Source organism: Rattus norvegicus, chromosome 7 (genome assembly GCF_036323735.1).
Source record: "Rattus norvegicus strain BN/NHsdMcwi chromosome 7, GRCr8, whole genome shotgun sequence".
NCBI lineage: Eukaryota > Metazoa > Chordata > Mammalia > Rodentia > Muridae > Rattus > Rattus norvegicus.
Window position 1 is genome coordinate 66,408,943 of NC_086025.1, and position 23,698 is coordinate 66,432,640.

The 23,698-nt window shown below is 38.3% G+C and overlaps 1 protein-coding gene across 3 annotated transcripts in view; it reads left to right on the forward strand.

Annotated features, from left to right (window-relative positions):
• Cpq (carboxypeptidase Q) overlaps positions 1–23,698 on the forward strand; it is a 570,217-nt gene that overhangs the window by 259,970 nt on the left and 286,549 nt on the right. For all 3 annotated transcript variants that reach the window (XM_008765417.4, XM_039079808.2, NM_031640.1), the window contains 1 exon segment: positions 10,817–10,928. In XM_008765417.4, the coding sequence (XP_008763639.1) occupies positions 10,817–10,928 (112 nt within the window).

The following is a 23,698-nucleotide window of genomic DNA, read 5'->3' on the forward strand; positions in this document are numbered from 1 at the left end:
GATGTTTTGGGTTAGGGGCTTTTTGTGTTTTGCATTATCTTTGACAGTTGTGTCAATATTTTCTATGGTATCTTCTGCCCCTGAGATTCTCTCTCTTATCTCTTGTATTCTGTTGGTGATGCTTGCATCTATGACACCTGATCTCTTTCCTAGGTTTTCTATCTCCAGGGTTGTTTCCTTTTGTGATTTTTTTATTGTTCCTATTTCCATTTTTAGGTCCTGGGTCATTCAATTCCTTCACCTGTTTGGTTGTGGTTTTCTGTAATTCTTTAAGAGATTTTTGTGTTTCCTCTTTAAGAGCTTCTACTCATTTACCTGTGTTATCCTATATTTCTTTAATCGAGTTATTTATGCCCTTCTTAAAGTCCTCTATCATCTTCATCAGAGGTGATTTGAAATGCAAATCTTGCTTTTCCATTGTGTTGGGGTATTTAGTATTTGTTTTGGTGGAGAACTGGGCTCTGATGATGCCATGTAGTCTTGGTTTCTGTTGCTTAGGTTCCGGGGCTTGCCTCTAGTGATCTGGTTATCTCTGATGTTAGCTCTTTTTGCTGTCTCTGACAGTGGCTCAACCCTCCTGCAAGCCTGTGTTTCGGGACTCCTGGAGACTGGCTGTCTCTCAGAGGGCTGTGGATACAGAGAACTTTGTCACAGGGTCAGCTCTGGGGTGCAGGCGGAAACCAGAAGTATCCTGTCCCTGACTGCTCCTATGTTCTTGTGTCCAGAAGGCTCCAGGTGCATTCCTCTTGGACCAGGAATGTGAGCAGAAGTGGTGGTCTTCGCTGTGCTCTCAGGATTGCCAGCACTTCTGAAAGTTCAGCTCTCTCCCCCATGGAAACTGGGTACAGAGAACTGTGGGACTGGGTCAGCTCTGGGCACAGGCAGAAACCAGAAGGATCCTTCCCAGACTGTTCCTGGGTCCCTGTGTCCTGAGGGCTTCAGGTGGGTCCGTCAGAACCGAAGTGGTGCTCTTACCTCTGCTCTCGGTTGTATCAGCATTCCTGGAGCTTGGCTTTCAGTTCCCAGCGTTGAAGGTAACGGGAAGGAACCTGTCCCTGACTTCTCCTTGCTTCCTGTGTCCAGAAGGCTCCAGAGTGGTTATTCTTGGACCAGGAATGTGAGCAGAAGTGGTTGTTTCCCTTGTGCTTTCAGCATTGTCCCCACTTCTGAGAGTCCAGATCCATCTTCATGGAATCTGGGTACTGGGGAATGGATTTTAAATGTGCACTGACCACAAATATAAATGTTGTTTTTTTCTGAATCATACTTTACTACTAAACAGTTCACTTCACTGTATTATAAGCCTATGAGGGTGTAGGTGTGTGAAGGAAAGACAAAGCTATTTTCCATGAAGGAGTTTGGAATTTCTCAGCTGAATGCTGTTGGGAAAAGCACAGTTGTCTCCTCTTCCCAGTTGATGTCTGTCTGACTTGGAAATACCAGGCTTTGAATTTTCAAACTATTCCTAGTATGGTCTTGTCCTAGCTCCCTTCACCCATTTATTCCTTGTCCTCCAACTGCTTCAGAATTGTTATCAGACAAAGCCATATCAATAACCACACACAACTTACCTGTTTAGCAGGCATTCAATTAATAAGAAAACAGGTTAAATCTCAAGAAGATTATAAAACTAGACAAATGGAACATACCTCTTGTTCAAAGAGGCGCACTGAGCAATGGCTGTTGTGGTAGCACTAGAGACAGATATTAAGCTCTTCATTTTGATACATTGAAATGGGAGCTCCAACAGCTCAAGGGCTGCCTGGAAGTCCTCGGTCAATGGCAGAAGGAAAGATCATATTCTGGCCTGTCTTCCTCTAAAGGTTATGATCTTCACTCTGGGAAAAAAAAAGAGTTCAAAGACAGCATGATGATATGTCCTGACTTATTTCAGTTTGCTGAAGGAACATATCTTAAATAATACATGATTAGATCTTAGATTAAAACAAATAAGTTGGCCATGGCATCTTCTTCCTGATCTTTAAAAAGTTTAGCAACACAAATGTCTACATTGACAACAAAAATTAACATTCCCCTTTCTCTTCCACTCTCTACCTCTTTACTCTTAGCAATGTCTCCATCCAAAAGGTGCTAAGATGTGGTAACAGGAAATGCTTTTACTGTCAGCTTATGTATCTCATTTCTCCATGAACCACGTCAGAGTGTTGTTGTTTTCTCCCTGTAGTCAAGCCCAACTAGAGAGACAGCCATGCCATACCTAGTATCATCAGCTCTGTTATTGCAATTGCTTGAAATTGGCACTATCAAGACCAGAAGAAATGAACCCCAGGTACGTGGTGGAGACTTCGACTTGAACCTAGTGCTTCCTAGTTCCTTAGTAAGTCTAGGAATCCTGAAATATGGCTATGTGTTTTCGATTGCTTTAGCTATAACTTTTCACCCTTTGCAATACATTATGCAAATAAGAATGTAATACAGCTCTCTTAAGGCACATATGTGTTTCCAAATGGAATAAGTTCATGCTGTGTAAAATTGGGCTCAGCAAACATTTTAAAAATATTTGTCACATTTCTAAATAACATGTGCTTGTGATTGATAGTCTCTCTACTGGAGAGTGGCAGCACATAGACTGCTACATAGAACTACTGCCTGGTGAAGCAATCTGTAGGAATCTTTGCTTAGTCTACAAAATCCCAAGGAAATCTTTCCAAGAGAGAACCGCATACAATTTTCAAGGCCATCTTGATACATAACTGGGGCAAAATCAATGGCAAGCATTTAAGCAGTTCATATTTGTGTCAGGCATAGTGGTAGGGATAAATCATAAAATTTAACTCTCACAAAAGGCTTCACAGATAGATTTGTCTAATGGATAAGAAAATGCTCTTTAGAGACTACTAACTTGTCCATATCAATTAATGCTAAAAGTCCTCATTAAACTTCGTGTTTAGGCATGGTGAGGCAGATTCAGTTTTGCTGTCAAGTAAAACGTTCTGTATTAAAGAAAAGAAACCAAAAGTGAATTTCACGTCATCCACTGAGGAGCAGCCAGAGGAGCATAACAGCAGCAGCACCTGTGTGTGGGTTCTCTTCCTCATTTTCATAGATCCTATTTTTCAGACAATTATTGTTCTTGCTGTAAAATTAAGGATTCCATGAGACTGGAAATATGTCAGCCATCCAATTTTGTCGTCCTGAGACTCCTGGATACTTTAAAATACATGTCACAAAGCTAACCTAGGGGCATGAAGGGGAATCCGCAAATAAACCCCAAGAGCCAAAAGCAAACAGGCCTGGTGTGCTTCTGATCTGTCTGGGCAATGTATTTGTAAAATGGGGGATAACTGCTGTCATGGGAGTAGCCTATCGCTGGTAGCTACAGTGACAGCTGTTCTCTGTGATTGTCTGCAACTTTAAGGTCACTTACTCCTTTATCACCAAACAGCATATTTCTCTTTTCTTTGTATTCTCTCTAGCCATGGATCATACTAGGATCAGTGAGCAGTAACAAGCCACAGCCTGGATGCATGCTGTCATGAACTTTCCCCACCAAATAAATTAGTATGTATTTTTTCATGTAAACCTCACTCAGGATCTCAGAACCTAGCAGAAAGCAGTCAGGTTCTTTGTCACAGAATAACGTGAATAGCCTCTCAACCTTTCCTGATACAATGTTTAGTCCACATGGATGGAACCTCCTGAGATCTAGCTTCTCTTTACATGTATTTTTTTCATTCTGGTGTTCAACATTCCCATCAGAATGAGTCATTAAAAATTTATAGATAATATTCTAGATATTGTGTGTCCAATAGATCTGAACTTTTCTAAAGTTTCCCCATAAACCAGTTCCATGTTCCATATATTTGCAATCCACTTGGTCAGGTTGGCATAACAATAACCCTGACTCTGGTACCAACTTTTGTACCAACTCTTTTCTTTTTTCTGTGACCATATACCTGACAAGAATCAGGTTAAAAGAAGAGGGTTTTAATTGGCTCACAAGTTAGAGGGGTTGAGTCTATCCTGGTGTGGATGGGGATGGCAGGGGCAGATTGGTCAATGGTACTGACCAGGAAGTAGGGATAGGAGAATGGAAGGGCTTTTCTGTTCTTTTCCTTTTTTCTGGTTTTATTCCATATGAGATGCTGCCCACATTCAGGCTGGGGCTTCTCTCCCCAGTTAAACATCTCTGAAAATCCTCAGAAAGACATTCCTGTGGTGATTCCAATTTCACTAGTTGACATTGATTGAAGTCTAACCATATCGTACCTTGTTTTTAAAATATCTTTTACACTCTGCTAAAGCTATAAAGCTAATGAAAGTTTACATTATTTACATGCAAATATAAATATTAGGTCATCTATAAATATGCTATATTTTTAGCATATATAGTTCAGTCTTGTAGTCTTGGCATTTCTAATGAAACTCCCCATCTTTTCATTAGATCTACAAACATTTTACTTATTTTTAAAGCAATCCTCATCTAATAGCTTAAATGTCCCAACAATATTTCTGTCTGGCCCTGCTGAATACTATATTCTGTAACAACAGGTCATATTTTTTGCCTACTTTGTAGTTCACCATTCCTACCATATACTAGATATCATGTGTAGGAGGCCAGGAGACCCTACCACTAATATTGTTACACTCAACACATAATATGGCCTCTCTTCAGTAGCCATTAGTAGGAAGAGAGTTGGATAGATCTACTCAGTGTACAGCTAGGTTTGAATATCGATTCTGTTCTTAACCTCGATGTTCACATTTTTGCAAGCTAAAACTCTTCTGTTTTTGTTTTTGGGTCCGGGTTCCTGGCCCAGGGTCTCACCTCGCCCTTGGCTCTAAGAAGTTTTGCATGTCTGGACCTTACCACGTGCCTATCTGCTTATATCTTTCCCCAGATGAATGGTGTTCAGTCTGCCAGTGACTCAGGCTCAAGATTCTGGTCTGGAAAGCATAGTTTCTTGGTTTCCTGTTCTTTTCTTCCCTAGTCCTAACCAGGTCCTGGTATCTGACCTCAAGAGTGATGTTTCTTAGTATTTCTATCCTGGGCTACCCATACTCTGCCTTTCTATACCGTAGAACTAAGTCTCTGCAACCTGTCCTTGTGGTACCCTGGATGTGAAGACTTTGCTATGGGTGTTGTCTCTCATGGAGAGAGACAGGGAACACAGTAGTTTCAATGACCCTGTCTATAGCCCCTGACCTGTGCAGGAAGGACTGTCTTCTACTTCACACAAAGAGTCTTGGAAGTATGTTTACGGGCTGCTTCCAGCAGCATCCAGATCCCCGTACCACTACAGCCTTTACCCCTGCCCTATCCCTAGTCTTTCTTGGCGTCATTGAGTGGAGGCCTGTGGGAAAGATTTAGAAAACTACCTGATTTTGATAGTTTGAATAAGAATGGCCCCAGTGGTAGTATTTGAAAGGATTGTGGCCTTGTCTGAGGAAGTGTGTCACCAGGGGTGTGTTTTGAGGTTTCAGAAGCCGCAGGCTGGGGCTTCCAACTGCTCGCAGATCCAAATGTTGAAAACCTAACTCCTTCCGAGGACCACGCCCGCCTGTGTGTCCTCATGCTTCCCACCATGCTGATAATGGACTGAACCTCTGAAACTGTAAGCCAGTTTCGATTAAATGGTTTTCTCTATAAGAGTTACCATAGCCATGGAGTCTCTTCATAGCAATAAAACAGTAATTAAGACATTGAGTTTCAGGGATTCTAAGTGCCTGTGCTGACCCCATTCATACACATTGCTTGGCATTTCCATTGCTCCCACTTTGCAGCTTTCCTGATTTCCCTGCTCAAGGCCAACAGTGCTATCTCATTTCTTCTTGGGGGTCTACACTATCCCCTGAGATGTAGCCCTCTTGATCAAATTAACGTTGTGCTTTTCAGAAAGTTGTTTTATGGATTATTTTGCTTTTTCTTAGGTAGGGAGGGGACAACCTGTTCCTATGGCTGGTTGGTTTTCCTCATAAACTGATTTTGGATGAATTAATTTTGGCAAATAGTCCTGTTTCCCCTCCTCTTTCACTCTGAATTCTTTACAGTTTACCCACTAGTAGTGACTTGTGCACATAAACAGGATGCTGTGAGCCCCACATGTCCCTCATCAGTAGAGTGGAATTCTACTCTGTGACTTGTATGCTTGTGTAGCTCCCATAGCCTCTACATCTTTCCAGCAACTACTTTTGCTATACTTAAGTCACCAGATTCCTATCAGTCTTTAAATGTGCTCTTCTTGTTTCCATTCAGAGCTTCTGCTGCTTAGAATGTTAGGTCTCCATATTCAAATACCATCTCCCTAGGGAGAGAACTTCCAATCTCTGCCAGTGTCCTTTCTGTTTTCTCTGCTCTCTCCCTATCCCCCTGTCTCCACCTCTTCCTCTCTTTATTCTTTTGTAACATAGACTTGCTATGTAATCTAACTAAATTAACACTGGTGATCGACCTGCCTCAGCCTCCTGGATTTGAGATCACAGATATGTGACATCATGCCCAGATTTATCTTTATACCATAAAACACTACATTTACGTTATATTTATTTACTTTGTTTTTGTCTCCTCCACCAGAATGCAATTCTCTCAGAATATTTACTTATTTCTGTGTCTCTAGTACATAGTAAGAACTCAATAAAATTGTTGACAGAAATTAAGATTTTTTTTCCGCTGGTGAATCACATTAGAACATTTTCATAAAAATACACAGCTTCCCAGACTATCCTCTCCTTCTCGTTCTGCCATGTGTTTTCTTATTTATTTCTTAATCAGGCAAATCCACTTGGATCTAGAGTCTGAGGACATCTCAATAACAGAGGAGGGAACACATTTGTGTGTTCTGCTTTCCTTAATTCTATCCTTTTCAAGCCACACTAGCCTGGCAGGGGTTACACTCTACCAGTCTCATTCTCTAGACCACCAGTTTCCTTTCTATATCCAGTTTCCTCCTGCTGAGCACTTTCCCTCACTCCTCAGCCCCAAGCTTCTAATAGTTACTAGAGATATGCAAATGTATGCTTCACAGAGAACACACACCTCACATTCAGAGCACTAGGCTTCCCTTTCTCCTTCCTCCTGTCTTCTCATGGCTGCTCTGGCTCTTTGTTGGCTTTTTTTCAGTTCTCTTATTGTTTACTGACTTTAGAAGAAAAGGTAATGGAAAGTCCACTTGAGAGGAGGAACTGGTCAGAGCTCTGCCTGACTCCTAGGTGGCAACCCAGAGGGGGACTGGATAACTCAATTTTGCTTTCTTGGCTGTGAGTACTGTTTAGGCTCTAGGGAATTAGGATGAAGGGATGATATTCCTCTTTACCGGGTGCTAAATTTTGTGAATCTTGACTTTACTGCTTCTCTGTGTCATCTGTTTCTGTTTTGCTTGCTTAAGTCAGATGCACCTTTATTACAGTTAATGCTTATTAGTGCCTAACCCCGACCAAGGGCAGGTTCTCAGCTGCCCTTGATTTGTATATTTTTCTGGATGTCTTCTAGGCTGCAGTAGAGACTGGTCTGATACTATTTTGAATTAATTTTTCACTGCTGTTTTCTACACATATGCAGAAGCATTAACCATAAGAAAATTTCAATTTTTCTTTTAAAATTTCTTTAAAATTTTGTTGCTCCTGTTAAAATAAATACTGAATTTATAATCATTATATTGTGAGCCCCAACATTATGATTTGAAAAATGTTTCAAACCCTCACAATCTAAATGATATGGTTTTTTTTCCTTCTATAGCATGGTGCCAAAAATCAGAGCATATATTTCATAATTTAGATTTTTACTACTCTAAACCTTCCTTCATGTCATAACTGCTATTATAAGTAGCAATTGCTATCTGGGGAGTGGAAGCTTATAAGAGACACAAAGAAATATAGTTATAAATGACATCAGTGATTGTAGAAGAAGTCAGAAATATAAAATGATGGCTGCCGTGATGTGGGTAGTCCTGAATGAACTATGAAAACATTAATTAAAACATATTCTGACATTTTAGTCTGAGACAGTCTTGATAGAACAATGGTCCTAGGCTGTGAGGATGTTGACAGATCTCACTCTGACTTCTCTAGAGACACTACTTTCTAAGTCAGAAGACTCTGCTATGACACACGATCATCATCATCATCATTGTTGTTATTATTGTTTTCTGTTCCCCCTTAGAAACGATTCATTTGGATTCATTATATGGCAATTTATTAGTCTGGAGCATTATCCCTACTTGTGACTACAATGAAGTCATAGTAGGCTGGGTCGCCTGTAAGTCATCAGGAGATCTTTCAGCTGCTCAGTGAATAGGCAGTGCAGAGGTCACAGTGATATTATCGGCCACAAATCCTCTCCCCAAAGTAATGAAGAATATTGGTTCAGCTTTTGTTCTCTGACAGTTTGCTGTACATTAATTTCTAAAAATGTTGTTGAGTTCAATGTTGTCACGGAGAGTTCACACATGCTAACTGTGTGAGCTGAACACACCTGCATTATCAGCACCCACATCAGAAGCAGCAGGATAGCTCCACAGAAGCTCCCCTCATACCTCCTTCCATTTTCTCATATTCCTTGACACAGGAGACCACTTCCCTGAATTATTTGGTTTTATGTTTTATGTAGGTGGAAATATACACAGAGCATTATTTTGTATCTGGCTTCTTTTATTCTTCATGCTGTTTATTATGTATTGCATTTTTACTATTGCGTGGCGTTCCACTCATGAATGCTATTTGTTCATTCTACTTTTTTTTTCCTTCGGAGCTGGGGACCGAACCCAGGGCCTTGCGCTTGCTAGGCAAGCGCTCTACCACTGAGCTAAATCCCCAACCCCTTCATTCTACTTTTAACAGAGACTTGGATATTTTCTTTTTCAGATGAGAACAGAACTATTCATAGAGCTAAGAAAATTGTCTTGGTTAGAGTACCCACACACATGCACGCAGTTCTACATACACCATACAACTAGAAGTGAGAATTCTGAGTCACAGCCTCTGTGTATGTTCACAGTGCTTAGGTAAGATGGTTTTCCAGGATAGTTGCACAGCACTCAGGTGTGTATGTCCTTTATTGGGTATAGACATGGACTTTTCTCCTAGCAAAATACCTTCGAGTTTACTCTCTTAAAGGGGTCCATGAATGAGGAGATACTTTTGACTCTTGGTAAAGTCTAAGTTACTGCTTTTCTTTATTGTTTATTTTTTTTGCATCTATTAGGAAATTTGCCTACTCTAAGTTGATGAAGTCATTTTTCCTAAAGTCATTATCTAGCTCTATAATCTCTCTGATCCTCATTTGCATATTATGTGATGCATATCAAAACTTTCTTGACGTCGCACCACTTTTCATGGTCTATGTGTATGACTTGGCAGTATAGTAATTTTCTATCACTCATGAGACCTTGGATTCAATCCCTACCAATGAAAGAAAAAGTTTATTTCAGTTCTAGTGAAATCACTTTCATGTTTTCTGAAATAAAATTACTAATGTTCCTTTAAATACTATTTAAATTCTTTTTTTGTCCTAAAAAGAGATCTCTCTTAAATGTTTTGTTCAATTAGATCTAGGTTTTAAGTCTTATTTACTTATAAATACCAAAGTAATTTATAATGTAAAAAACACAATAATTTAAAAATTATTGTTCTCGTTTTCATTTGAATTTAATTTGATACATTTATTAAGTATATTCTAAAATCAATAACCAGTTGAGAATGTGGTTGAAGTCTTGAGATCCTTTCTATGTAATTTTTACTTGAAGCCATAAAATGATGACAAATCAGCAACAAGCCAATGCCCTTAGTAGTCAAGATTATATTATGTTGTAATAGTTAAATTGTGTACAATATTTAGCTTAAAGAGAATGGGGAAGATAGAGAAGAATCTTAATCCAGAAACGTAGCTACTCAGCCAAAGATCAAATCTGAAGACCTAGGTCTGTGTGATCCAGTTGGGATGTAGACTCCTTGTTAGTAGATACCTTTATCTCTCTGGCTGAAATACCCACATGCCATTTGTACCTTTAATCCCAAATGATGGCATCTAATTGAGTGCCAGACAAAGTGGTGAATCATAGAAAGATTTGGCAGAATGAGTCAGAGTCAATATATGTCCAACTCTTGTGAGAACAGACAGAAAGAGAGGATACTTAAAAGCAATGCAGAGAGAGACAAGTCAGTTGAGTTCAGTGCAGTTCCGTTGAATGCAGTTGAGTTCAGTCAGATTCATGCAATTCTGTTCAGTTTATGAAGTTCAGAGTCAGTTTTTCCAAGCAGACCAATTTGGTCAAAAACCAGGAGAAGCCAATGGAATTGGTCAGCTTAGAGAGGAGTTTGAGCCAGATCAGCTAAGTTGAGCCAGCTAGCCAAAGTTAAGAAAGAGCTAGACAGTGAGCTTATTTGGCAACAAGTCTCAGAGAAGGCTGAAGCATTCTAGGCCTAGGTTAACAGACAGAGGCTGGAAACTGAAGCCTTCAAGATCTGGACTTTCAGAAGATTAGATTGTATAGAAGCTAGAAGCTTCCAGGCCTCAGCCTTGGGATAGTTAGATAGAAATGCTCTGGGTTCAGCTCAAGCCATGTATTTGTAATGCCTGGGCATGTCTCTCATCTCATCCCTTCTTCTGAGGAAATAAAAGAAACATTTACAATATTATTAGTAGAAAGGTACATCGGGAGGGAGGACTCTTGCCACTCTGAAAATGAACATGGAATTATATGGATGCTATTATGCCTATTTTCCCACTGGAAACAATATGTGTCTCAGACACATTCTAAGACAAATATAAGAATTTTGATCTTAGTGTTTGAAATACCTGAATGTGTCTTCTCTGATGTCATTTGTTTTAGTGTTTCCTTCTTTTTATTATTTATTTTAGGTTGTCCTGGTCAGTGGACATCTGGACAGCTGGGACGTCGGGCAGGGTGCACTGGATGATGGCGGTGGAGCCTTCATATCATGGGAAGCACTCTCACTTGTTAAAGATCTTGGTAAATATTTAGAAAGTCTTTAAACAACATGTGATTGTCTGAGTAATGATATGTTAACTCTGTATAGAAGCTGGATTCATTTTTGTGGTATGTTGAGAGATCCTCCTGCAGTTTATGTATATTTTTTCTCAGTTTACTCCAAGAAAAAACTTATCCCTTAAAGAAAGTTTTATTTCAGTGTCATGTATTGGGAAAAATAAACAAGCAAATAAAACCAGAACACATAAAACCATATCAGTTGGAGATGATACCAGACCATGCATGGCCAAATGCAGAGAATAACCAACTACTCCAGACTTCTCCTCTTCTTCTCTTAAGATAGAATAAGGTTGTGAGAATAGTGGGAAAAGCCAGTCACCTTTCCATGGAAGTCAGGAAATGCTTTAATGGTAAAAGAATGATCCTGTAGTTATGGTATGAGAAACTGGACCTAGATATATCTGAGAGGAATAGCCATTGGAAGACATGGATAATAGCAGCTCCTTTTGATGACAATATTTGCAAATAAATATACATTTCCTTTTGATGTGCTAGTCAAAAGAGTGGATATGGAGTGAATTTAGAAACAAAGGAATAGTCTGAATCAAGAGTCTATTGTCTGAATGGTGGTTTTGAAGTGCTTCATCTGCAGAATGTCCTGACGGTAGCTGTAAAGCAAATTGTTTCGGATAGCATAGAGGTCCAAACATTCATTGCTTAAGTATATATGTCTCCAATCTCATAATTTCCTGCCACTTTTAAAGAGTCTTCATGAGTCAATTAAAAATTATTCATCTTAGATACAGCTCAGTTGGTAGAATGCAGCCTAACATGCATGAAGCCATGGGTTCGATCTCCAGAAAGTCATAAAAATGGGTATGGTGATGTATGCCTGTCATTTTAGTCATCACGTAATGAGCTCAAAGCCAGCCTGAGCTACATGAAAGTCCATCTCAAAATGAAAATCTTTCTAACAGTAGATTTGGTCTTGTTTTAAGAAAATCTTTGGTGTGGTATTTTAATCTATATTTTTATAAATCACGTTTTTACTTGTATTTTGAAATGTAGAAATAAAGAAACTACTTATGTAATATTTTTATGTAGGTATTTCTCAACCTTGGCACTACTGACATTTTTAGATTCCAGTGTGGGATTTCATAACATCTTCAGATTTACCCACTATTTCCCACTATCAGTTACCACCACCACCCAAAAAATTTAACAGCAGAAATGTCTCTAGATATTGTCAAATGTCCTTGGATGGATGATGAGAACAATCACCCTGATTTGACAGACAAATAAATAAACCAATAAAATATGTCTAGATGTTTGACATAGGAACTTATGGAAAAAATAATTAAACAAACTAATTAGAAATCTTGAGTTGCAGATTCTTAACATTCCAGCATTGTTACCATACATGAGAGAAAAGACGCACTGAGCAGATGCTATGCTTTCTATAAAGCCCTCTGTAGACGTTGGGTATACAGAGAGGTTTAGGGCATGTTCTCTGTTCTAAGAGTCTTGGCATAGAGATAGAGCTGTCCACATTTGCCCACAGGTACTGTTGTGAAGAAATAGTTTCAGTGCCTACTTTACAACTGAGTATTGTTAAAGAAAGAAATTGCTCAACAACCAAACCCCAACGCTCCTATTCAGAGGTCTATCTTTTGTGGAATCCTCCCTCCTTCCCATCTCTTTGTGATCTTTCCATTTCTCTGTCAATCATTCCAGAACAAAATGGGTTCTTGGGGAAAACATGCAAAAAAAATCAAATCAAACATTTGACCTTACAGAGCACAGATGTATTTATTATTGAAATTAATTTTGTTAATATATTTCACCAATTTGATAGAAACGGAGCAATACAATAAGAACAATAACTAGTTCATCTGAGTTGGGTTTTAAGTTATTCTGATTACTTTCCTGGTATTGGGCACGTCTTCTGAACACTCTGAAGTTCATGTTTCTCTTCTCTATTCAATGATAATATTCCAGAGTATTTTATTTGCTCCAGGTTGAAACAAAAATCAGGTCATCTCTACATATTGAATCTCTGTGCTCTGGTCCTCAACATGGGACCATAAATTACTATTAATTGACTTCAATTCAATTTCAAGGGTAACTGGCAAACAGCAGGCATAGTGAATATAGTAACCTATATCTGAAAATATTGAACTCGGCATTTGTTGTTGTTGTTTATTTTGTTTGTTTTGGTTTTGTTCCATGTTTTAAATTCACACCTTTAATCTCTGGAAGATTTATGAGAATTTATATGAAATTACAACTTAAACTGCAAAATAAAAAATAGCATTTCTTTCAAGTATGTGTTCTGAGGCAGCATTGACACAGTGTCAAAAACACAGGACACTAATCTGGGTATGGTGGCATACACCTTTAATGCTAGCACTTGGAGTGTGGTGATTTGTTTATGCTTAGGAGGTGTGGCCTTGTTGGAGTAGGTGTGTCACTGTGGGCATGGGCTTTAAGATCCTCATTCTAGCTGCCTAGAAGCCAGTCCTTTACTAGCAGCCTTCAGATGAAGATGTAGAACTCTCAGCTCCTCCTGCACCATGCCTGCCTGGAAGCTGTCATGCTACCACCTTGATGATAATGGGCTGAACCTCTCAAACTGTAAGCCAGCTCCAGTTAAATGATATCCTTACAAGAATTGCCTTGGTCATAGTGGCTGTTAATAGCAGTAAAAACTTGGCATCTGGTAAACACAACAAGTTTCAGGACAGCCAGGTTACACAGAAAAAAAAGTGTCTTGAAAAAATAAAGAAAAACAAAAACAAAAAAGCACAAAAGGAAACAGAAAAAACAAGATGCCCACAGGACACTGGAGCTAAACCACCTGTTTTATTCATACCTCAAATCAACAACTTCCTAGTTATGTAAACTTTAGTTACGTAAAGTTTGGTAACTTACTTTGACTCTTTGTTCCTCAGTTTTCCCATCTAGATAATAAGGATAATAGTTCCTATTTCTTGTCCTTGTTTAGAAATTAAATGAAGCATTAGCCTAATCTATTTACAGCAGGGTCCGACGCAACCCAAGTTCTTCATAAATATTATATTTTATAACTTAATGAGCATGACTTTGAAAAACAAATCAATTACAAGAGAGGATGATTTTTTTTAACCTGTAGTCCCATTAGAAACTGCTCTTAGTGTTTTAGTTATAATAGTGCAGCTCTAGAGCCAGTGGCTAGAGAGTCACTAACATATCCTTTCCTTTGCCATTTAAGACCCTATCCCCCTATGTGATGGGAGCCTAAGCAGTCCTCCACACTTTCCATTTTTCTATAAAATTTATTGAGTCTTAGATATCTTCTGATCACTTTCTGTTCAAACACCTGTTTGAATGAATAACCATCATAGAATTTAAAAATTAAATCTGAATTTCTTCTGTTAGATTATCTATGTATTTTAATATGAAGGTCTGGATCCAGTGTGTGACTTACTAGTTCTGTATGAGTACCAGTTATTCTAGATGAGCTTGGAGATGGAGAATAGTTCAGTATTAGAACATGTGCTTAATATCTGCTTAGTGTTAGATCCTGAATTTGATTTTCAGCAACACTAAAAAGAAAGATAAAGCAGAAATAAAACAAACCCAAGACAAAAGAAAAAAAAGAAAAAAAGGTTCATAATTATATTACTTAATTATATTGAGCCTAAAATGTTTAATTGGTGAATCATGAAATCTCTGTGGAAATCCTTTTCTGAGAAAAATGACACTCCTCTTGGATGCTCTCCCTTGGATGAGATGTCAAGCAGCTTGAACATCAGAGTCCCTTGATGGCTATTTAATTTGAAGTGTTAGTCCAGTGAGGCTCTCTGATATTTGAGAATCTTTGTGTAAGTTATAGCTTTCCACTGTCTTGTCCTTTGTCTTCCTACTTTACAAATCTTGCAGATTCACACTTTTGCCCAAGCTATCAGCTTAAATTATATTTAATTAATCTAATAAAGTGTTTGCATTTTATAAGTATAATCAGTCATTCCTAAGTAACTGTCAGCAGCAGGCTATTTGTTGTGGAGTGCTATTGAATTTTGTGTGTGTGTGTGTGTGTGTGTGTGTGTGTGTGTGTGTGTGTGTGTGTGTGTGTATTTTACTGGATGTGATGCTGTTTATTTGAGATGTAATTTCCTGGAACGTTCTGATGTCAGTGGACAAAGCCTGTGGCCAAAACTGCTATACTTCACGTTGTTTGTTAGTCAAAAAATAAACCACCTTCTACTCCAGTTTTATTCCAGTTTTATCACATTTATGAAGTTAGAATTTGTGGGGTTTGATTCTAGAGAAGTGCAAGAAAAAGGAGCATTGTCTGGATCTTGAAATGTGGGACAAAGATATTCCTAAAATCATGAAATCTGAGCATCCTGATTGTGACTATTATGAAGCATGAGAGTCTGTTTCTTGTAGCTATCTTCAGCTACTTTGTAGGTCCTTCCATCTTTCATCCTTCTCTACCCTTTCTCTACCCTTTCAACCCCCTTACACTAGATAGGAGAGAAAAAAGACAGAGGGGGAAAAGAAAGAAGTCCCTAAATAAAGTCAGGTCAGATGGAGATACATTACTGTTAAACTATTTCCTGCTGATTAGAGGTGTTGAGTTCCTTGGGGCAAGTTTGATTTTCAGTGTCAGGATATATAATTTTCCTTTTGCCAGTGCCACCTTCTTCTTCCTCTTCTACTTCCTCCTCCTCCTTTTCTTCTTCCTCCTCCTCCCCCTTCCTCCTCCTCATCCCCTCTTCTTTCTCCTCTTCTTCCTCCTCCTCCCCTTCCTCCTCCTCATCCCCCTCTTCCTCCTCTTCCCCCTCCTCTTTCTCCTCTCCTCTTCCTCTTCTTCCTCCTCTCCTCTTCCTTCTCCTCTTCTCCCTCTTCTTCCTCCTTCTCTTCCTCCTCTTCCTCCCCCTCATCCCCCTCTTCTTTCTCCTTTTCCTCCTCCTCTTCTTCCTCCTCTTCTTCCTCCTCTTCCTCCTCTTCCCCCTCCTCTTCCTCCTCTCCTCTTCCTCCTCTTCCTCCTCTTCCTCTTCTCTTCCTTCTCCTCTCATCTTCCTCCTCCTCTTCCTCCTCTTCCTCCTCTCCTCTTCCTTCTCCTCTCATCTTCCTCCTCCTCTTCCTCCTCTTCCTCCTCTCCTCTTCCTTCTCCTCTCATCTTCCTCCTCCTCTTCCTCCTCTCCCATTCATCCTTCTCCTTTTCCTCCTCCTCCTCTTCTTCTTGTTTCTTCATCACTACTACTTAACAAACCACAACCAATAATAGCCAGTGAACAACTCACCCCACCTCTTGGAACCCTATCATTTACCCTCTCAAAAGTTCCCAGAATTTCAAATGTCGCACAATCACAGAAACTATGTACAGCTGGCAAAATCAGGCCCCTGCTAGAGGATGTGGCAAATCATAGTCAATGGACAATTTGAAGTAACCCCATATTCCACACCTGGGATTAAAATGAAAATATATTCTTATACTATTTATGTGGTTTTTAAAGGAACCAAAATCCCAAAATTGTCACTACAGCTTCTTAGAAGGTATTTATTTGTATGCTTCTTTGGTCACTCACTGAAATATTTGGTGTGTTCAGAGCATATCTATATCCTAGATACCTGGATCAAAGAAATAGACATTGACTTTGACATCTTTGAACCAGAAGAGATCAGTGATTCAAAAACAGCCGTAAACTTGGCTGCGAATGCTCCATAACTATGACATGTACAGTTTACTTTGGATACCTATGGAGGGAAGGCTCTATGTAGTTTGGCTAGACAAGGCAAACTCAACATGATGATGCTTGAGCTTTATTTAATAAAGATAAATAGGAGTTCCTGAAATACAATGAGACAGAATCGGGAAGTTTCAGCAGTGTATATATTACAAGGAGAAACCTGGTGTCAGGAATATTCTTGGATGATAGCTGAAGGTTGTAGAGTAGCAGGAGCCACACACATTTTCTTTAATCTATCAGTGAAGTGTTGGGTTCTGGTATAATAACTACAGATTACTTTTATAAAGACAAAAGTGTTCTCAACAGCCCCCTTTTAAAAACAAATAAATGAAACAGAAGGAAAACAAAAAGAGAGGGAAAATCTTGATATCACTATTAGATTAAGTACTTTGTTGACATAGGAAGAAGTAAAAAGTGGGAAGACTTATAGAAGAATCAACAGACCTGCCTGATCCAGAATATTCCAGTGAAGACAGTCAAATATATTTCAAGCTGTTGATTCTGTTAGAGCCTTAATCAGCCATCTCCTGTGCATGCAAGGGCTCTCACTTGGAAATGAAGACAATGGTGAGGAAGTGTTCTTTGTCCAGGTTTGTCTCAGATCTGGAAAATCACCAGGAAATCCAATTCGGTATAACTGACCTACAGAAACAGTCAGCAACTGCTCACCAATGAGGTGAAAGTCATTTAAACTGTAGGACTAGGTGCCTTGAGACCGTATGGGGACGGGCTCACACCTAGAAAAGAGATTGAACTTCGAATGGCACTCATCCTAAAGTCTCAGACCTCTAGCTGAACTAAAAGTATCAACTGTGTTTGCTGCATGGTGTGATGTGCTAAGCCCTCACAGTGTACACATAATCATTTCTTCCTGTTAATAGCTGATATAGCTGTTGTGACAGCCACTGGACAGAAAAAGAAAGCAAAGCAGAAGAGTCACATGACATATCCAAGATGATATGGCTGTCTATCCAGTGGAAAATGTAAATTAAACATATTGACTCCAACCCTAATACTACTGACAATCACCCTTGAATGGTGGTACACTGGAATATCACTCTTGGCCTGACTTAAGGAACACTATTTCTAAAATTGTCAGGAGATAGTACACAGAAAAGGGAAAAATATTATAAACAGATTGGTTTAAAAACTTCTTCTTAGTAATTTCTTTTCCAAGAAAGACACTTGTTAAAAGAATGTGCTTTTGAGCACTGTCCTGTGGCTTTTTGAAAGGAGGCAGAACTAAAGAAGACTCTACAAGTGATCACAAAATGGCCTTCATTGGGCTAAACCCCAATGTATTTAGATCTGTTTTCATTCTAAATTGCCTGTATACCTTTGGGACCATGTAGTGGTTCCATAATTGACCTATAGAGGCCATACTGAAGGAGCAGTTATATCAACTTAAAGAAAACTTTAACTGATGACTCCTTTTCCACACTCTCCCAATCTGTTTTATTTAAAATAAATGGAATATTATTTAAAATATAATAAGTCTTTTGTCTGCTATATTTTCCTATGAATCTGAATTTTTTTCTACAGGAAATTTTTATCTTATAAGATTTCATGAATTCTGTGCACTATGGCCTACTGTAGAATCTCTTTCTTCACAATTATTTTACAAACACAAGATGGGAAACTAATAACCCTCGATCAAGAATCCTGTTGAAGTCACGGGTCTTCACTACTTTTAGAGAGTAATATAGTCACTTGTAATGTTATAAAGAAAAAGAATTTCTTTAAAATATTTAAATGTTTCCTCTCTATTCAGTTTAACTTTTGTTAATTTAATTTTTAGTATGTAAGTGGTGGTTTGTATTTATTGTTTATGAGAAAATTCAGGTCTTGCCTTTTAATAACTGCTTAGTGAAGCAAATGTCTATAACAATTGAGGAATTAGAAATGTCAACACTACACTCATCCTTTTTCACATTTCCTCTTTTTGCTCACTTCTAAAAGAGAATCTACAGTTATGGGCATTTGTGGTTCTTTCTCATGTCCATTAGAGTGATCATCTCATTTTTTCATCCAAATATGTAAACAATTCCTGTTTTGGTAAGTTATGCAGTGTCTAGCCTTTATGGAAAACACTGTTTTAAGACTGAAAGTTGCTGAGAACTTATTCTTAGATTCAAATTCATTTGTAAGCTTTGGTAGCACACTTGACATCCTTCCATCTCTTTCAGCTAACACAGGCGTTTCTGCTGATGCATGCTAAAGACAATTTGTGTATAAATTGATCTGTAAAGTTTATCTATGAGATAAAATAAGATTTGTTAAAAATGACACTCCCAGACTGTGATTTGCCATGTAGTTTGGGTACGGTATAAGAAAATCTGTAGTCATTTTAGAGCTGTAGGCTATTTGAATGTTGTGGTTACTGTTTTATCATTTGATTAGAATGTATCATTTTAATGTACAAGTAAACATAACAGAGGCCTCCAATTGCTCCCTTTCTCATAATCAATTGGGGTGGTGAAAGGTGAATGATAAAAGAAGATGAGTTCTATTGATTCTCATTTTCTCTAGTTGGCAATGGTGAATGAAGCAATAGATTCTTGGAGAAGAGGAGCCAAAACATACAACAATTTAGGGTTAGTGAATGAATTTCCTCCTACTTAAGAATGGAGTACATGCAAGTTCAGGATAAATCTGTGTGGAAAAACTAGATACCTCACTGAAACCATATCACCGTGGCATAGTGCAATGACTTACAAGGAGGATATTGTATTTCAGTAAGTGGCCGTGTCATAACAGGCAAATCAAATGGAAAGGATACAGTTCCTTCTGCCAAGAGCTTATAGTCTGAGAGCCTTACACAGGCAAGGACATTTAAGCTAAAAATCAAAAAAGTAGGTGGTAGGAGAACAATGAAAATAAAAACAACTAGAACTTGTGGATGACTGTGGATTAAGGAGCAAAAGATATTTCTATAAATCTGAAGCAATAGGTAAGGTGTGGTAGGAAGTGGATCAAATGAAAAAAATGACTACTTGTGAAGGCAACCGGATTCAAAGTGTGGAAATGCTACAGGAAGCAGGAGACATTAAAGACTCTCAAGTATGAGAGTGACGTGATGGACCTTCTTTCTAAACTGAAAATTCAGGTAAGTTATATATAAACTACTAAAATGATCTGATCACCACCACAAAGATATTGTGGAACTGAGTATGGAGATCCCAACTATGTTAAGACACAGCTTCTGAGTTACTAAGAACAGCTTATTGCCATATGCTAAGTTAGTCAGCTTCTACCTTACTAAGCTAAATACGTAAAAGAAGAAATGATGGGACCCCAGGGATGACATATTTTGTGCCTCCACACTTTCGACATCATGCTATTTCAAAAGCTGTGGCTTAACCATCTTCCAGGGAGTTCTCTTCCAGTAAACTTTTCTAAACATCCACGTTAGGTTTAGGTTCATAGACCTTCTGGAAGATGGTGAAATGTCCAGCCTGCATAGTTACCTAGTTTTGAAACTCTCCAAACAGAATTGCCATCTTTCCCTGTAAATCTGTGATCATTCTCATATGCAAGCAATGTGAACAGAGAATATTTAGTGGGTATGTGCTCACGATAGGCAAAACAAAGTGTTGAAAGACATGGACTATTATTAGATGGCTTGCTTTTAATATTGCTAATGTCCTCATGTTAAAGAAACATCATTGATTAGCTAGTGGTCAGCCCATATTCTTGCCTGACACCAGCATCTCTAGAACTTATTAGGTGACCAGATTTTGGACTTTTCAATCCTTCACCCACTTCCCAAAATTTGAAGGGACATGGGTCGCAGCATGGATAGTAAGATAATCATGTATTCTGCCTTAGGATTTCTTGAATTCAAATCTTTTGGTGGTGGTGGCTATATTACCTTAGACAAATGATTCTGGTTCCCATGGTTCTGGGTTGTTGTTGTTGCTGCTGCTGTTGTTGTTGTTGTTGTTTACAATGAGAAAAATTTACCTTGAATAGTTGATGGGATGCTTTGAAATAATTTAGATGGTGACTAGCCTTTTATAAGCCAGTAGTATTGGTGGTGGTGGTGGTGGTGGTGGTGGTCGTGGTGGTGGTGGTGGTGGTGGTGGTGGTGGTCGTGGTGGTGGTCGTGGTGGTGGTGGTGGTGGTGGTCGTGGTGGTGGTCGTGGTGGTGGTGGTGGTGGTCGTGGTGGTGGTCGTGGTGGTGGTAACAACAGATGCAGGTGGGTCAGCAGGAAAAGTGACCCCAGGAACAGTTCAACTTTCAAGTCTTCATGACTGTAGATCATTACAAATTCAACATGACCAAGGCCCAACCCCATAGCAAAAAGATCATATAAATAAGAGAAGAGTGGTTGGTCCTGAACAGCAAATGTCCTCTATGACTATATTTATGCAATAATATAATATTTACGTAAAATTAATACAGGAGCAGGTTTTCATTTGTTGCTACAGTGAAGAACATGTAAAAGACGTCTTGTAAATGTGACATGGAATTAAAATGACATCCTTTAGCATGAGGAAGGGGAGATTATTATCTCTTCTTATCTTTTCCTCTGTCAATGGGCTCTACATAAGTAATACTGTATATAGGATGTTTATATATTTCTGTGGGAAAGAAAGAACAGGATGAAACTATGAAGGGCTATATAACTTACTGTCAAGTCAGTTGTTAAAGTTAGAGAAAAACACCAAGTCAGAGAAGATAGAGATTCTGGTGCTGTCTACAGTGTATCTAGTGACCACATTCTCAAGGAATCTTGGCTTTTAGCAAGGTCAAGTATCCACAGGCTCAGGAGGTCTCAGAATGTATTAATGAAAAAAAAAACCCAAGGAATTATGACGATTACTTATGCTTGAATTACTATTCTTTTTCTGTGATAATGGAGTATTGGATAATTGTATTTCACATTTTGTAGTTTTACTTCATTAACAGTGTCAATGATGCTCTTGCTTTAGAAGTTAAATAAAGTAGATTCAAATAAAATTTCTTGTCCAGATCTTAGATTAACATAAAGAAAATAGTAGACTATTCTCAATTCTAGGATAAAGTAATGATAGCAGTTAGCATTCTAGAACACACCATATTCTGTGAGCAATTCTCATTTGGTGTAAATAGCAGGAATTGCAATTGCTTTGTTTCTAGTTTTTACAGAAAATTAATTTTTAGGCAGGGGTATTATGTTGATGGTTCTATCAACTGCAAAGGTAGAAAGTCTTTTCTTTTTGATTCAAGTGGCTGATAGTACATTTTTCTCTCTGATTTTCTTTCTTTCCTTTTTGGGGGGGGTTGCTAAGATACATCTTAGGCATTTAAAATGGCAAAGGATAAAAAACAAGCGCATTGGCTTAAATTTCATAAGTGCTAAAACTTGTGGTATGTGTGTCAGAGCCTTGCTGTGGAAGAGATTAAACATTATAGTCATGGTTGAAATCTATTTTGGACCTTTCTACCTACTGTCCTCTCTTCTCTTAAGTTGTAACCCAGAGTTGCCCATAGTCTGAGGTTGTTTTCACATTACTCTGTAAGTATATTCAAAATAGTATCACACAGTTTTATGATTTTGAGCTTATACAAATGATATTTTGTAGTCAGACTTACTCTGTTTTACTTCTGTCTTCTTGAGGAGCATTTAGTCCCCAAAGACTGGTCCTTTTGGTCTCTAACACATGCACTTGCATCCACAGGTACCTCTGAGCATTGGGTTGACTGTTTCTCACAAGTTCTGAATAGAATAGCCATTGAAGTAAAACATGGAGGAATTTTCTTTACGATTTCTTCTTTGACTTTAAATTTTGCAACTTTCTTTAAATTTCTAAGAACACAGTATTGAGTTGTTGAATCCCACTTCTACTGGATAAGGGTCATAACATAGTCTCTAGAATATGAATCCTTTGGTATTTGTTCAAAGTTATTTTGGTTTATTACCTAGTCTGTTTTTCAAAACTGGGTTGTGTTAACTTGGAAAAGATGATGTGTTAACCTCCCTTTTCTAGGAATAGGGCCTAGCATTTGTTTATTACAGCAAACTTAATACCATTATTCAATAAAACCATGTGTCAGGACGAGAGCTTTATCTATCACATCTGGGGAGACGTGTATTAAAAGTTCCCACAAGGACTGAAAGTTTATAAACTTCTCGGTTTGCCACGGTTTATCTTCACAGTTTGTGACTTCGTGGCTTCATGCCTTGAATCTGTAGCTCTGCTTCACTCTTAGAGACAAGATGTCCTGGGCAAGTTTGCTTTCGCTTCTGTGCTATCACAGGACCAGCACTCTCTTTGCTGCTCTAGCTTCAACTTGTCAAGGTCTTGTTTCCTAGTTGACTTTGTTGTAAAGATACAAGTTAGATTTTTAAACTCTCCAACCTGACAGTATCAGATAATGGGAAATTTTGTTCTGTTTACCCTCATTGTGCTTACTGACCTTTTTTGTAATTTTTCAAAAAAAATTTATATTAAAGTTGCATTTTTTTTCTATTACTTCCTTCCACTTTTTGCTAAATTAGTTGGTTTACTTAATCCATCCTTCATTTTCCTCCTACTATTTAGAATTTTATTTATCCTTCTTGTGCTCTTATCAATATGTGTGAATATTTGTGAATATTTTGATGCAGGTCTTGAGGAAATGAGACAATAATTACAGATTGTTTCAGTATGTTCTCTTCAAACACACACACACACACACACACACACACACACACACACACACACACACACCTCACCCCTCACCATATATACTACTACAATCTAGTGATTTACTTAGGCCTATGTCTAAGCCATCAACAGACACATTATTACTTGGTTATTGTGGAGGGTGTTTTTATCATTTTTGAACTCTTTCCTTATAATTTTTAATTGCCCTTTGTCTTAGTTTCATCGTGTGCTAATAGGAATTATCTTTTTTTTCCCTTTGAAAAGACTTCATCGTTAATTGTTTATTTCTAATGAGTCATAAAAATAATATTAAGCACACCATTTAAGTTTTTAGATAACCATACAAAAATTTTAAAAAATTAAATTTGTTCATTCATCAAACTTTGTAGGCCTCCACGCCGCAGGTTTCCCACGGAGATC